Source organism: Rhyacophila brunnea, unplaced genomic scaffold, assembly GCF_057557595.1.
Source record: "Rhyacophila brunnea isolate RB1 unplaced genomic scaffold, BYU_Rbru_1.0 scaffold_3, whole genome shotgun sequence".
Classification (NCBI taxonomy): domain Eukaryota; kingdom Metazoa; phylum Arthropoda; class Insecta; order Trichoptera; family Rhyacophilidae; genus Rhyacophila; species Rhyacophila brunnea.
This window is the reverse complement of record NW_028232965.1, coordinates 27,683,639-27,701,523: the sequence shown is the minus strand read 5'-3', so window position 1 is coordinate 27,701,523 and position 17,885 is coordinate 27,683,639. Positions and strand designations below refer to the sequence as shown.

General features: G+C 28.8%; 1 protein-coding gene across 1 annotated transcript; it reads left to right on the top strand.

Annotated features, from left to right (window-relative positions):
* The first annotated feature begins 302 nt into the window (after positions 1 to 302).
* Positions 303 to 10,440, top strand: LOC147068142 (uncharacterized). Its single transcript, XM_085953435.1, has 4 exons — positions 303 to 409; positions 4,139 to 4,479; positions 6,541 to 6,796; positions 9,096 to 10,440. The coding sequence occupies exons 1-4, from the start codon at positions 398 to 400 to the stop codon at positions 9,195 to 9,197; spliced, it is 711 nt and encodes a 236-aa protein (XP_085809561.1). The 5' UTR covers positions 303 to 397; the 3' UTR covers positions 9,198 to 10,440.
* Positions 10,441 to 17,885: the final 7,445 nt, after the last annotated feature.

Below are 17,885 nucleotides of genomic sequence, written 5' to 3'. Positions count from 1 at the left end.
TTCATTCAGTTTATTTTTTTTGCCTCACTTCCAAAGCGATTCAATAATCGTTACAAAACAATCAAAAGATTCACCAGCGTCTTTCCACTTAGTTCCTTTTGAATGTAAGAAGACTAAAAGGAAATTACTATCACCTTCTACGGAGCTTTTACAAATCTATAGGTCCTAAGCGACGTATGAAACGAAATATGAGTACGACATTCCAATACCGAGTCGCCCACCGTCTGAAGCGTGCTGATGTTAAAAGTGGACTTGGGCAGGGGTGAGGTATATAAACACGATTGTCTATAGCTAAAGAAAGCATTACACATTTGCTTTTTACGCAGTAAATAGGTGACTCCATTGGCACGTGGCTGAAAACGGGTAGTGAAATTAATAGAAAGGAAACATAATCAAGATGAAATTTGTGGTGAGTGTTTATATTTCAACACCACTCTCGGGAAAAATTAATAATATATATTTTAAAATCACACTAATTTATATTTGTTTTACCTTTTTTTAATTATCATATATTGAACATCTTGTAATAATATTGCCATTTTTAATTAACAAGAACGTTTACTTCTTTAGTACAGTTTTAAAAGTAGAATTTTTATGCAATTTTTGGTATTAAAATATATATTTAAAGCTAGATTAATATATTTTTAAATTATTTTGATACAACATGTTACGTTATGATTTATTCAATAAAAATTATACAACCATGACAAATCCACACAATGCAAATAATGAAATAAAATCTTTAATATTTAACCTCAAAGTTAATATTTTTGCCATGTATTATATAAATATATTTAAGTTATTTCCCAAATTTATTAAACAGTTTTTTTCTGACATCTTTACTAAATTTATGTGTCCATTTATGATTTTTTTACTAATTCAAGTTCAAAACATATTATTTATCTGTGGTTACTGCATAATATACTAAAGCTTTTTATTAGTCAAGTTTATCTAAGTTTTGTTCATATATCCGTCAAATATTTTTTGTACATTTACAATTTAAATGTTTCTATTTTGCCATACATCTTTTCATTTTTACTGTCTAATAAACCTAAACAATATTGTAATCTAAACATCAAATAAATAAAAATATCATTGTATTTTTTTATTGTCATTATTTACATACCATGAATATAACATATTTTTGCCATTGATAATTTCGGCCAATATGACTTTTATAATATTTAGGATAATAATGTTATTATTTTATATTTGATTCTACTTTAATTTCCTCCGTTATCCATCGTTATTTTATTTTTATCTAAATTACATAAATACGTAGAGCTTTATTTTTCAATTTTCGGTTTGAATAACAAAATATAACTTTGATAAGCAGGTGTTAGTACTTTAACATTTATTTCTGGATTTTAACTCTGTAGCATTTTTGTATTATATATTATAGTCATATACTTAAATTACGTTGAATACTAAGTATGTTATGGTTGTAAAAAAAACAAATAACATTGAATATGGATTTTCCAAATAGTATCTTTCAATATTTCTATAGTTTATACTATATAATTATCAATCGGTAAATTGGTTTAATGATGACACATAACATTACTGATGTCAAATAGATACAATGCTCATTTTTGACTCATACTACTACATGACGAAAATCATTTCTCAAAAGTACAATTACAATATTTTTTGTTTATAATTTTATTGCAGAAAAAATGAAAAGGAACAAAACATTTATTAAACTGTTCACTCATTTATTTGATGCTGTAACATGACATTTGATATAATAATTTATCGCTCACCGGTTGAAATTCTTTCACCATTTTATTAATCTGATAAAAAAAACCGGCTGCTCATCTGAACTATCTGAACCATATCGAGTTCAATAAAACTGGTTCACGCTGAACCGCACTCCAACTACATCATCTTTCATCATTAAACCTCGCTCAAAGATCAAACGTAAGCATACCAGTGAATTGGCCGAGTAAATAGTGAACTTTTTATATTTAACAGCGAACTCAATTTATTATAATAAAAAATCTTCATGCTGTCAATCAATTACATTGGAAAAAATATCAGTTATTTTAATTCAAAATAAGTATAGGTACTCATATATAAAATTAAAATTCTTCTTCGCACTCTTTAATATCAATCATTATTCTACTCTTACACTAAGTATTGATTTATTCATAATACACACACAAAAAACAGACCACAGTAATAACCACCCTTTTCACGATAACGAATGCAAAATACAAAATATGTATTCAAAAATACAACAAAAACCATATTTACTTTTATCATCAGTGTTTCAAAATTATAATTTACTAAAATACTACATCAGTAGTAGAAATCACATATCATAAATCAATAAGTAACTTCGAACTTCCGTTAAAACCGTTAAATCAATAATTTCTGCCAATTTATGTTACTCTTTTCATGCGCATTCCCGGACATTTGCAAGCATAGATATTTTCAAAAGTTTATTCAAAATTAATCTTATTCACTGCAAAATTCATGAAAATTATTTACCACTACTGCAGTATGAAATAACAATTTTATATTTACTTGTTTAATAATGATTTCGATTTTACATTCAATTAAATCTATGATAAATTTGTATTCTTCTTATATTAATCTTTCAATTATAATAATTTAAAAAAAATATTCGGAAGACTTTTAATTAATATAAATAAAATTAATTTATTTTGATATTTTAGTCACGTATAAAATTTCATAAAAATCAACAAACTTCTGTATGCATTGACAAAAATTACCATATTCACTAACCAAAAAATATTATCATTCAGTTAAGTTAACTATGACAATAATAATAATAATAATTAGTCAGAGTGATGTGCCATCGGTGCCACACCTCTTGTTCACATACGCGCTCGGCCCCGCAGCGGCCCGGGGGCAACTTTCGTTTTCATCCGCGTTCGAGATTCGGCGTCGTTAAATATTGCAAAGCGAGTGTTGTTATGTTATTTACGGTAAATTATATTACTCCATCGTGAAATCTTCATATTACTTCATCTTACTTCATCTGCGCTCATCATTTTATGCAGCCGGTCTTTATTGACGTCCCACTTAGGCAATCATTATTGACAGCGATGTTTTTCCATGCATATCAAGGGGTTTATAGAGCATCATTTATCATGTACATCGTGTACTTACTTTGTTTTTTTTTCTAATCTATAATTGCATGCCTAATTATTTACCCATTCTATCATATCAGAAAAAAAAATTATAATTTTGCTTCCTCTTGAAATTTTCTCTTGTTTAAATGTAGGACATTTATACAAAAACAAAAACCACAAAGTTTCGATGACCTGTTTTTTTTTTAAGTATAAATTTCTGTATCTTTAAAAGTACTTAAATGCTTTAATATCACGTTAAAACCTACTGTATTAATAACCCAAAATTATGGCTACAGTAGTATTTTATGCCGATAATGGCTGAGAGGTAACATGTCGGCCTATAATGTCATGGTTAGCGGGTTCGAGTCCCGGGACTGGCAAAAAATACATGGTATTTTTTGCAATATATATTTTGACCCAGGGTATAGACCTAATAGGTTGAACAAGTAGCTAATGTCCGTGTCTCGTAAAAACAAAAATCTGTTAACGCAAACCTCCACTCCGTGAAGGCCCATATGAACATAGCAAACAATATTATATTCTGCCCTAATAAAATGAATCACATTCAAATTTTTCTCAACAGTAGTTCATTTTGAGCAATTACTAGTTTTATATTACTGTTTACCAAAAATACCAAAAATATTTATTGGAATGTATAGCTGTAAACAGCGTTTTACTAATCAAATAAAACCGGTTTGAATCATCAATAAACTATGTAACCTAAGTATAATAATATACTGTATTTTTATAGTTTTAATATTTTTAATTATTTATATTACTTTACTAATATATTTTCAAAAATAAGAGCATTTTTATTTTCTAAAATTTAAAAAAAAACCTTATACCTTAATCAGCAAACCTATATGTATAAGCATATGGGTATTAATTCTAATAATGAATTATTGTAACATAAATGACGTCTTCACATATTATACAATAGTAATAATTTAACGTCATTTTTCTGTTTGTCACTTTTTACCAGTCGTAAACATGAAACTAACAGACATGTAGTAAAAAAACATCGTGCTTCATTTCAGATAATTGCGACGATAATGCTAGCGGTTGCTTGCAACGCGACTCCTCAAAGAAGAGTGGTAGTGCAAAAACAGCTATTGCAGCAACCAAAACAGTTCGAACCACAAGGCAGATCTTTCGAAGAAGCTCCTCCCGCAGAACAAGACTTCCGAGAACCAATTCAGGTTCCTGAATTCAAGCCAGTCGCACAAGAGTACAGACCACAGCCTGATTACAAGCAACAAGGACCTGCCCAGCAAGCAGCCCAGGATTATAAGCCAAAAAATCCATCTGAAACCACAACGTGGATCCCAATCATCAAGTTCGCCAAAGAACAGGAAATTGATGGCAGCTACAAGACATCGTAAGCTAATTTTACACATAAAAGCATTTGTTCTTATTGTCATTTATCAAAGTAGTACAAACGTATTGTTGACAATAAATATATTGTAAGGTGGCGCAGATTCCGTTTTTCAGATGCCCAATAAATAGACAGGGGTAATTTGGATATTATATATGATCCGACGATGTTTGCATCGCTTCTATCGTATCAGCTTGTCTCAGTCGACCTTTTGACCACTCTTTCTTGTTTTCCACTATAAAATTTCATTTTGGTTAATATAAATTTACAAAATTATATCATGAGGTTCGGTATTTTGGGTAAAAAGGGAGAAGTGGATGAATCATAGAATGACCGAAATCAATACAATAGGCCTGATGTAAACACTGTCAGCGATAACGATCAAAGACTATTTGAGTACAGTATTTTCTGTAATTATTGCCCCGCCTACTACTTGTGCATGGGAAATAGTGACCATTTACGCATCATACTAAAATTAGTTTAACTGCTGAAGTTTTAATTACATTTTTATTACCACATTTAAATATCATATTAATTATATCGAATGGCCAACTGCTCCAAGCGCGCCAGTTACAGTGTTAGCACTAAATGAGTTAAAAGAACTGTAAATTAGCAATAAAATAGTATCGATTCGTAGTTTATATAACTAATGTAGTCAAAATTTTGATGCAATACATTTTACTTCAATAAACGATAATAAAATAACTAATAATACTAAAGACTTATCCAAATATGAAGGATTTATTGATATTTATAAGTTTTTCTACAATAAATTCTCATTGCACATGATAAAAAAAAAAAAAAAAAATCGAAGAGAGTGAATCTCTTAATGAAACAACTGGGACTAGTTTAAAGAAACATATTTCTTATTAAATAATATTCTTTTATGAGACCTGTATGCAAATGTATATAACTGTAAACCATGATAAAGCTTGTCATATAACTGCATTAACAAATGACAAAAATTTACATTAAAAAACACAATAGTTAGCATACCATCGTACAATAAGAAAATAGTATGATGTAATCTGTTTTCTCTTTTACGTAATACATGCATGACATTTCTGAGATGAAGAAGAGAGTATTGACACTTTGCCACTTAATATTCATGTGACATCGTTCCATAATCTGCAGACTGAACATATTTTGACTAATGTCAAGGATTTTAATAACATGTAAAATTATTTTTAAATTCCTTGTGAAATTATTTTTGGTTGTTTTTAAGAATTTAATCATTTCGCGAAATTCGATGGCAACACCGTGCTCGTGCGTGCATGATTTATTATAATATGGTGACCTCATAAAGATATATTTTAGTTAATTGATTTTTTCTGTAATGGATGGATTCTCCTACGTAGATGCTGTCATATTTGGCAACATTAAAAAAATATCAAATATTTGTCAATACTTAATTATAATTTTTTTTTAAATAGCGACTCTTTCCGAATAAAATCAATTCACCTTTTATACTAAATTAATATCTATTAAAAATGAACTTTAAAAACGTTTTTTTGTTTTATATACATTTTGTGTAATTTATGTAAATATATGGTAATATTTAGCGTGGCCCCATTGTTTTTATTGAATTTCAACAACGCTATAAATTTACAGAATACTCGCTGAAATGTCTTATTGTAATCAGTTTAAATATGATTTACTTATTATATACAGTTTAACGTTGCCCATTTTATTTTGATGACATAAAGTTAACTCAGTTTTTTTAAATATTTAATATACTTACCAAGGGTATGATTACAGTTCTAAAGTGTTTTATGAGTACATTTAAGTTATTTTTATACTCAAATATTATGTTTGAACCTAGCTTACTCAAAAAAAATAGAATGGACTTGGTTAACTATGCTTGTGCAACTGGTACTTTTACTGAATGTGTTTATCCAATTTCTGCTGAGTAGAAATATAATTAATTAAATACCTATATCTCTTAATATTGTTCTGTATTTGAAATATAAATTTAAATCCATTAAAACGATAAGTTTATTAAATTTATTTTATCGAGGTTAATTCAACCATCACGTTATGTAATTAAATGACCTTGATTTCCAGATACGAGACCGGAAACAACATCGTCGCCGAAGAGACCGGTTACTTTAAGAACGTCGGAGAAGATGAGAGAGGAGCTCTGGTCCAGCACGGATCCTACGCATACACATCTCCTGAAGGTCAGCTCATCAATGTCGAATACACAGCTGATGAGTTTGGATTCAGAGCAACTGGAGACCATATCCCTACACCTCCACCAGTATCACCTGAGATCCAAAAGGGACTTGACCTCATCTATGCTGGAATCAAGGCTAACCAGGTATTGACCTTATATAAATCGGAGCATTACATAATATATCATTAAATCAGATTATATTGCATAGGCATTGACCACTTTCTCTAGGCTTTCCAGCGATAAAACTAGACTGCTTGGAGCCATCTATATTACTTCATCCTCATGTAATACCGGTTAACAAAACTATTTTAATACATTCAATAAAAATATTGACTTTAAATAGTACAGATTTAATAATATATGTACAACAAATACATCGATCTTTGGTTATTTTATGATAAAAGTAAAATTGGCCATTTATTGATTAGTGGATACAAGTTTTTTATGCTTTTTAAATTTGTCAATCCAAACTTTTTAAATAATAATAGTAAACATAATTTGAAACATTTATACATATTAGAAAAATATTTGTACCGTGCATATCTCGAGCTTGCATTCATCGAATTTCTCCTAACATTTTTGATCAATATAAGCAACTTGTACAATACTATCCACGCCAAAATATACAAAAAAACTATAATATGTCCGAGCTGTTAGCTAAAAAATAATTGCTCAAATCTTGATTTATAGGCGGCGTCAGGATCTTTCCTATTTATTTTAGTTTCAAACGCACATCCACTTGCTAATATTTTTTATTTTTTTGTATTCAATGCACAATATACAAGATTTTAAAATGTTACATTCGTTTGGGTCCAGCTCGATTGAAATATTGTTCTAATATGTATGTTTCTGATGTATTCCAAATTACGTATGTTAAATAACAAAAACTACCAAAAATAGAAATTACAATTTATATTAATAGGGATAATAGTAATAGTAGTTATAAAATATACCATCTATCCACTAGACACTATGAGAACTGAGGAAACGGAAATAATACATTCCGCTTCCGTCGTGTCCGCTGTTTCCTGCAGCACATGTTTTGATATAGATAACGCTATACTATTCTCTCATATCTAATACATACCATTCCGCATTATTAATTAATATAAAATATCGACTTAAAATTAACTTAATTTCTCCTTCTATGTAGTTATTACATTTACTTATGTTCTTTCTCCCTTCTATATGCGCATCAAGTGTACAACTAAGCCCCAGAAATTTTCTCCGGGATATCAGCTATGGTTATGAAAATAGTTTAATATGATTAAAGTCGAAGAGTTCCGTAGGTGGAATGTAGATTTATTGTTATTTTAATTATTGTATAAAGGTACTCTATAATAAAAATATAGAATACAACTTGTGTCGTCTCTCTCTATCATTAAGCTCTGTTTTAATTAGCCTTCTTTACTTCTGCAATACTATTGTAGTCTACAATTAACAAACATCTACATAAACAGTTGTCATTTATAATATTTATTTTTATTTTATTATTTTATGGAATGAAACATGCCGGATTTTGATATTTTTATTAGACTAGATGTTACAAGTCATAAAATAAAGTTAAATATTGTTTACGGTCATACTTTATAGCAAATAAATTTTCGAACTGACACCAGTTTTGTAAATAGTGATGTTGACGGTTTTATGGTGGACTCATCATGTAATTTCATATTGTGTATTATGACAATAAATTTTCAGAACTCAAATGATCATAATTATCAATAATGTAAACTCTGATGTGGTTTTGAACAATGTTTGTTTCATAACTAATATTGCATACGTTCTTGGAAAAACAGCGGCAAACCACATGGGATCATTAAGGATCACGAAATCAACATCGTTATTCAGTATTTTTTTAATTTCATCGGCATTACAACGCTTTGTGGAGCTTGCTCACCTCCGAGAAACGTCTTAACTCCCCTCTGTCTGCCACAAGTTTCTTCCACCGTCTTAGAGCCGGGTATGATGTGTCTTTTTCTAAACAGTCCAACTATCGTGATCTAGATCTTCCAATCTTCCTTTTTTCTAATAACATATAATTTTTAACATGATTATTATTACTATATCAAGATCCATTCTTTCCCATTCAAAAATGCTTTAAACAAAATATGCCTTGCAAGTCTACAGATTATTCAGGCTCAGCTTCCAAATATTGTACATTTTCTATATATTATTCGAACGTATTATTTGTACCTTTAAATTATCTTAATTCGCATTTATGCGTTCAACGCACGTGTAAAGCGCGAACGTGAAATGCGATGTCTATATTATTGTGGCTGACATGCCACATTACTGTATGTAGTATAATAAATTTACGTGAAAAGTTTGGAGGGTTTGACCTTCAGTTTTTACTGATGACTGCCATAGCATATCATTCACTCGAATATCGTATATATGATTTTTACGGCGTGAATTAATTATATTCAATTTTAATTTTCAGGAACGTCAAGCTCTTGAAGAGAAAGCAAACCCAGAAGCCTACGCCAAGAAACAAGCTGACAGAGCCGCCTTCGACTACTCCGGCCAGTATTATCAACAATAAACACTTATAGACATTTCTACGGAATCAATTTACTGCCATTTTTTAATAATTGGTGGTTATTCTTTTCTTCGTCTTCCAACTTTGTACCTTGATTTACCAATCGGTAAATCACAAACTAACTGAAAAAATAATTTCATTTTTTTTCTTGAAATAATACCTACCTATGCATTTATTTATTGTTTTATAAGAGTACATTTTTACCAACAATACTAATGTATATATTATATCTACTCTTCTTCTTAAGCACTCTTTCAAAGTGTATGTTTAAGGAGGTTACATTTTCGTAATACTCATTTTAAACAGTGTATCCTACTACGTCTTCTTGTCACATCCTTAGTATGTATCTAGCATAACTGAAAGATATTTGTTAATTATATTAATTAACTTATACTTTCATTGCATGTTTATTTATATATAATATGTATAATTGTGAATCTTAAGAATCTTTTATCAAAATTTTGCACACTCTTTTATATAATGCACGTCTATTTATTTCTTCGTATTCGTATATTACTTTATTATAATAATGCACTGATCATTTTTTCTTCACTTTTCTGGTGCACTTTCTTTTGGTGTACTATTTATGTAAATATCTATCTATCTACATATTGACTGGATAAGGCAATGGCAATCAAAAGAGTTTTTCATGGATGTTAAAACATTTTAAGTAAATCATTTTTCTGTATTGTTTTTTTTATAAAATGATTTCACTTGAATAAAACACTTATTTTAAGAAAAAATATGTATTATTGTATTATTTATTACTCTCCATACCAATAGTGTGGTATAAATTTAAATTAAACATTTTCAAAATATAGTAAGTATCTACACAATGCATATCTGATGTCACCGAAAAATCGATTTACTAAAAAATCGTAAAAATAATATTAGGTTCGATCAGAAAATCAAAAACATTTAATGATAGAATTATAAAACATGCAATTAAATACAGCTTACTGAAGAACAATCTTTGATAATATAACATAATTTAAAGAATTTGGTATTATAAATACCAAATTCTATAAAAAGTTAAAAAAAAATATTATAGAAAATCTACTTTTCATCAAAGTCGTGCAAATAGATTCGATATGATTAGTTATTCCAAATGATTTTAATACAAATTGAATTATAAATTTAAAACTCAATTGATACATAAATAAACTAAGCATAACATAATATACCCGGCATTATTGTCATATAGGTGTAGAAGCTCGATACAGTAAAAATATATATAATTCAGAGTAAATTGAATTTTTATTTCATAAAACCGATTTTTTATAATAAAAAAGTACATTAAAACTATTTAAAGTGAGATAATTTATTTAACTACGTTTTAGTAATTGAAAAAATTAAAAAAACAAACATTACCTAACACTTATTTTTATTACTGTTTATTTAATTGTGAGTAACTATATCCCGGAATTAAACTAGTATTTCTTATTTTATTTTTGTGATTTTACCGAGGCTTTGACTGCGATTTGCTATCATATCTCCTCTTATCTTCAATAAGGGGATCCGCCAATCAGGTCCTCACTCCTATTCTGTTAAAGAACTTTACCAATTTGCCAAGCTCTTCCGTCTTACCCACCGCCAGGGCACCTTTAAATTCGTCGACATTCTGATAGATATGTTCATATTTAGGGCATCGTACTGCTATATGTACCATGTCCTCTAAAACATCACATTCATCGCAGAGCTGCAAATCGCTTCTTCCGATGAGGACATCAAATCTTTTACCCATTGTGTGCCCTGTTCTTAGCCTCAGTATTAGCTTAAGCTCTTTCCTCTTCAAAGGTGACTCTACAAACCAGGGCACCAACCGTGGTGATGGTAGAATAAACTTACTCCTTTTCCCCTTTCCTAATGATGCCCTATGGTGAAAATCTATCCACATACTTTGGCATATTTTCTTTATAGCCTTATTCCAGTTCAGGTTTTCTGGTATCTACTAATATGGCATCCTTGAATGGCCAGCTACCTTTGCCAGATTATCCGCCCTTTCATTGCCCTTATTTTTATTTATATTACAAACCTATAAGTATATAAATCGATAAAAACTGTTTGAAATGGTTTTTTTATAAAATTGAATTTAGTTTCATTTGTCGTATTTCAGTCATAATAATAAGTTACCTAATTAAATTATACTATAACTAAAACTATATTATCGACATGACTATTTTAGTGCATATTACATTATTCAACAAAACAAGTCAGTAAGTAAACAACTATATTGATACAAATTAAAAACTTCATAATTTTTTCATTTTAAAACTTCATAGAATTAATTCGACGTATTAAATAAATAATAACCCTAAAATTAATACGACAATGTATAAAATATAATGTGTGGACTCAAAAATCATAGAAGAACACCTGTCGCGATATCAATGTGAAAGCTGTGAAAGAACTCAATTTAAATTTCCATCACCATTGCATGTTATCCTACTCTGAAAGTTCTTCCTATAATGCTAGAAGCACAACTTTGAAGGAGGCTTCTTGTTCGTTACGTTATAGTATACGCCCTAAAGAATATCGAGAGAAAAAATAAGAGTGACTACACTGTAGTATATTATGGCGAGTAGTTTACGGATGGTTACAGGGCAAAACTGCGCTATTGTCTATTGAATAGATGACTAGACTCTATTTATTAAAAATATATTTTTTTTTATATAAATACTTTTTCAATTTTTAAGATGAAAATATTGTGGATAAAAAATAACTTTTCTTTGATACAGTTGATATAAATTATTATTGATATGTTTACTTAAGTATTTTATGTATAGTTTCAAATATGTACTTATGAGCAATGTTGATTTCAATATTCACAGACATAATAATAATATTCTTTAGAAATGCTTATAAATTATAAAATAAATAAATGCCTACAAGTTTAGTTTTTTATCTTTTTATTTCAGTACCTAACTTTATAAGTATTAAAATATACAGCATACACAATTAAAATTGGATTGGGTCAATTTCTTTTCACTGCGACTTTAAATAAACCATTGACTTAGCCATTGCTAAGAAGAATAGATAGACTATTTTTGTGATGTTATTTTACGACATCTAGCGAAAACTATAAAAATTTGTTATCATCTGATATGGTAAGAATCAATGATAGAAGAGGTAAGAATATAAATTATTAGAAACAATCATAGTAGCAGTATTCAAAATTTTTGTTATCGGATAATTTTTGATATCGGCAACTTGTATCCCACGAACCCATGTGGCCCAGACTTGTATTCTCATATATTGGTGACCAAACTAACATATTATGCGGCTCGTATGTTGAATTATTTTAGCGATAAATTTTATTGGAAAAAAAAAATATTTTTATATATTTAGAAATATGTTACCTTTTTTAACCCTTCTTAATGTATACATCAACAATATACTAATTCAACTGTAGATGGAATTTTAGAATAAAAAGTAATTAAGCAGTGGAAAATATTAAAAAAATTGATGATGATGTTGCAGTTGAGAGAACATACCTTTGCAAACAACCAGTGTCTTCTATGAGCTTTAAAATCAATAAATTGATTTACTTCATGATTAACTGATTTGCGTACTGCAATTCAAATTTTCACCAACATATTATATAAATTTTCCAAGGGTCCACAATAATCACACTAATCAGGGAAATATACGGTGAATTATTAACTATAGTATGCTTTTTACTCTATAATATTATTTTAATTCAGTTTCATTTTTATAAATAATGTTTATTTCATATTCCGTTATTCAATTATGTATGTATACTAAGATTATAATACTTCACAATTAATTAGTATATCTTATACGTTCTATCTTATATTACTAAAACTAAAAAAATACTATCGGCCATATGTCTGAAAAAGTTGCCGATCTCTGCTTTATTGCACCGAGGGTCGCATATATCAAATATTTATTTTGGAAGAAAATATATATTTTGTTAAAAGAAATGTTTTAAATTTAAACTATTAAATAAAAAATTGATCATACGTAGCATTCCTTTGGACATAACGTTGAATTCTTACCTTGAATAGCCTTGAAAATTCAATATTAAATATTTAAAATGTTAAAAAGGTGAAGTTTATATAAATCATGTCAGTAAAAATGTAAAAAGATCTAAATTCCTGATTAATAAAACATGCGAAAAGAATTTATTGCTCTTGTCAAAAATGTATGAATGATAGATTTTGCTGAAATTGTTTTTTTATGTTTTCATCAACGCGATGATCTGATAAAACCGTTTAACGTTCTTTTTTTCGTTTTTAACCTTCATTTTTTATGGAATCTCCACTTAATAATCGTATTAAAAATACCCATAATAACCACAACTCATTAAAAAATCAATTATTATATTTTTTAAATATTTTTTATAAAAAATAGACCTGTCTCTGTTATATGTTAATAATCATTTTTTTGCGTTTGTTTTGTTTATTTTTATTTCCAATTTTTAATTTAATCTTTAAAAATACGTCAGAATTTAAAATCATTCTTGCACTAAGAGTATTCAGTATAATATATGTAATATTAACAATAATACGAGAAATTACTGTTAGCCATTCGCCAAATACGTTGGTTCTGTGCTATATGAAGAAATACTATGCAATTTATGCAAGACGTGGTATTCAAATTTAAATCTACTACTATACGGATATTCCCTATGGGTAACTTTTGTCTAATTATTCATCATTTATCAGTATTAGGTAAAGAAGTGCAGATTACATTTTACTTTGTATGAGCAAGCAAACAAAAAAGTGTAAGATATAACTATCCAAACAATAAATAAAATAAAATAATTAACGGCTACTTACTATAATACAATCTTGCACTAGGGCATTATACACTGCGTTATGGTATTAGCTAATTTACATGTGTTTAGCAAATAATTGTTATAGATGGTAGATAAAAGGGTTTGAGAGATGAAGCGTTTCCCTTAAAATTGACGCAAACTGTTTTTGGTTATTTTTTTCTGAAAAAACAAGATATTATGTATGCTCAATTGGACTACAACAATTGAATCTGCAGTCATAAAATAGTGGTTGTATTTCAGCACACATGATTGATAAAATCCCAAGTATATGCTATTATAAGGAAGGTTTGAAGTTGCAATAATTTAATTTACATTCAATACACCGTGTTCTGTAATAAATTGCGACGTATAGTTAGTATAAAACCAACTGACATTTCAGTGGATTTCGATATTCAGTCTTTTTGTTTTGATTTCAGGATAAGTCAAATATTAATAATAACAATAAATTATTATCTTTAATACTTTAAAACAGAATATATTCTATTTGGTTTAGTTTGCGGTGTATCCGCGCTATGCGTAATACGTAATTTTCCACGCCGAAATTAAATCAATATATAAACGGTTAACATTATTAATATAATACTGATGCAGCAAAATTTTCCATGGCCAAAATAATGGGTAATGTTAGACTCATATTATAAATCATCTGTAATCCAAACTCACGCGGTCATAGAAAAAATGTATTTTTAAATATTATGTTTCGCACTTTCGTTGTCAAAAAACGTGGTATTAATAATTATTATTATTCTGCAAAGATGTTGCTTCTTTATATAAATATATATTACTTTCTAGTCTTAATAACTACACAAAAGGACGAATTTTGAAGGCGTGTCGACTATAATCGTATTGTGTTAGTCATAAAATCTATGATAAATCACCTCAAACAATATCAAACGACACTGAAGTTTGTAAGAGCTTTCTATTATAAATCAAGTCCTTTTTTAAATAAATTATTATTTTTATTCGCTAATCAATCGTTATATGTAACTATTTGAGAGCAAAACATACGTAATTTTAAATAAAAAGAAAGTTTATTTTATGTTCTGCTATCACTGTAGTAAATATCTTTTTATATAGGTACTTATTATCGTTATCATCATCAGCCTGGAACAATTCACCGCTTGATAAAGGTCACCCTTATCTGATTCAATTCTTCTTTAATTTCTGACTGTTACATTGCCAACCACTTTCGTATAACTTGACTATCTCATTGACTCAACGTCATTTAATTTTACTTTTCGGACGTTTTCTACCTCTTGCGTCTTCCTACTCAATTTCTTCAAGATATGTATTCTGCCCATTTCCATTCAAAACAAGCAAAATCCGAATAATTCACAGATTATCTGCCGATAATAATAACAAAAGATTGAAGTATTGAAAACAACCGGAATTAATACTGAAGACCTTAGACTAGTTACAAATACTATACTGTCAACAAAATTCCACTGTTATAGTCACTAACAAAGTCACAGAAAGCACCGAGATTCAAAGAGGACTAAGATAAGGCTGCATCTTATCCACAATGATATTTTTAATATATACAGTCGAACTCGGTTATTACGATCTAACGATCGGACATAGTGAGATCTCGGATGTAATGAGGAAACATTCGTTGACATTTTGGTTTATGATTTTTTCTATACATTTATTCCCTGTTATAATGAGCAACTTATCGGATATACCGAGCTAAAATACTAATAATGTGTCGATCATTTAAAAACATTTCGACCCTAAGCAATAAAATCTGATCGGACAGAATGCCGCCGGGATCGGCTTTCGTTTATGACACTAGTTAAGTTTCTAATTGTTGTTTTTGCCGACAATAATGAAAAAGTATCGACGTATATGGTTGAAAAATCCAAGGTTTGTGAAGTCATTAGGTACCTAACAGCGTTCATTACAATAAACAACTTCTTTTGTAGTTTATGAAGGCCACGCTTGTTTCAGGGATTTTTACGATGGTTTTCAGATTTTTTATTTTCGACTTTTTTTGTTATGTGACTGCTCATTTCAAAATACATGGGTATTCTCTGATATAACGAGTACCTTCTATCACGAGCAAATTTAGTCAGTCTCATCTTCCTCGTAATAATCAAGTTCGACTGTATTATGTTTTACGACTGTTTTACCTGCAATAGGTACTATTATCTCTAGCCAGCTTCTCCCTCACTCCCTCCTTCCAGTGTGAAGCACCAGTGAGACCAGGTTTCATATTAGTTATCATCTTATGCTTAGTTTTAAATATTTATAAAATTACATAAATACTTAAATAAAACATAATATAAAGATTCCCCCAAAACAAATATTTATTATAAGAACATCAGAAGCTAACTCCAGCCTAATTCTCAAAGAGCATAAATTTTTTGAATGCCAATATAATATTAGTATATAAGTATATCATAATATTAATTTACGATGATTACACATGCATGAAGTGATATAATCTGGTGTACATTAGATATTAACGAAAGAGCAGTGCACGGATATTTTATGTCAAAATTTTTACATTTTAATAACTAGATTTTAAAATATTTGACTTCTATTTTCAATCAACGTTTAAGTGAATATATTGAGCAAATATCTTTTCAATATTCAATTGTACAATATTTTTGGGCCATAAAGTGATGGTGTAGACGCTCTTTTTTATAATATACCTAATAATCAAAATGTTGAATGCAAATGAAATAATGATCTCAATCTTTTAAGAGTTTGTATGAAAGTTGGTATTCACTTTGTTTAAATACTATCTCTATACAGGAATGTTTTATTCAATATCTTCAATAAGTCTATTTTTGTATAAACTGGACAATTATTATCTGTGCATGAATCCATCAGTAAATTACCTTAGACAAAAGATTATTTTTTGTAATAAAATGCTATAACAAATCCACAGATTCAAATATGAATTGGTATTTAATAATATTCTGTCATGAATTCATTGAGGTGTGACAATATATTTTCTGTGTGACATTTAAATGTAAAAAATAAATAGTTGACTTTTAGAATCCAATCAAATAGGTGGGCATTGCATTTTGCCATCTTTAAGTCAAACACGCTTAATGGCAGAGTCATGCTGCATTACACAAAGTGCAAAATTATCAAAACACATAGGGCATTAGTTCAGTTAACTTTGTATTATATTGCAATTGTCAAAATTACAACAACAGAAATCAGTGTCGTTACTATTAATATGAAGATAACTTTGAACTAGCATCCATCTTCATAAAATAATAGAAAATCAATCATATCACACAATGATTATTGCCAAAGGACATGTTGGCTGCCATCTTGGTATTTTGTTGTGGTCCCCTATTGCAAAATATTAAGTTTAACTTAAAATTTGAGTTCATTACAATAAAATATATTAATTTAAATATCACACAATATGTATTACTAATAACACTTAGTTTAATAATAATCAGGACCGGTTTTGTCGAATTCAAGGGATACCGTCAACTAGTACAACAGAATAATATTAATAATTTTTAATAACAAATTTTGAAAATAAATAATAATCAGGATCCCGATCCTGATTATTAGTAAACTAAGTGGAATTAGCACAGGAAGCCCATGACTATCAAACGTTCTACTTTCGCATAATTTGCTATTTCGTACGTTTCTTAAAATTTAGATTTTTGTTGATAATGCAAAAACTGTGCGCTTCCATAGAGTCGCTCCTCTCTACTCTGATCCCCATCACCTTCTCAAATACGTAAAATGGTGGTATTCAACTATCTCTTGACAATTTTATGAAGAAAACACCTATTTTCTAGTACGCCTCGTTAACTTTATTATATATATTGATAAATAAATATTTTAAAGTATACTTTTTGATGTGTTTTTTTACACCCCTCTACTTACGAACATTCAACATTCGAACACATTTTCAG

Excerpts from the sequence above, each read along its gene's own strand:
- LOC147068142 (XM_085953435.1), top strand. Across the intron at positions 4,480-6,540 it reads GATGGCAGCTACAAGACATC|ATACGAGACCGGAAACAACA; the intron begins GTAAGCTAATTT and ends CTTGATTTCCAG. Across the intron at positions 6,797-9,095 it reads CTGGAATCAAGGCTAACCAG|GAACGTCAAGCTCTTGAAGA; the intron begins GTATTGACCTTA and ends TTTAATTTTCAG.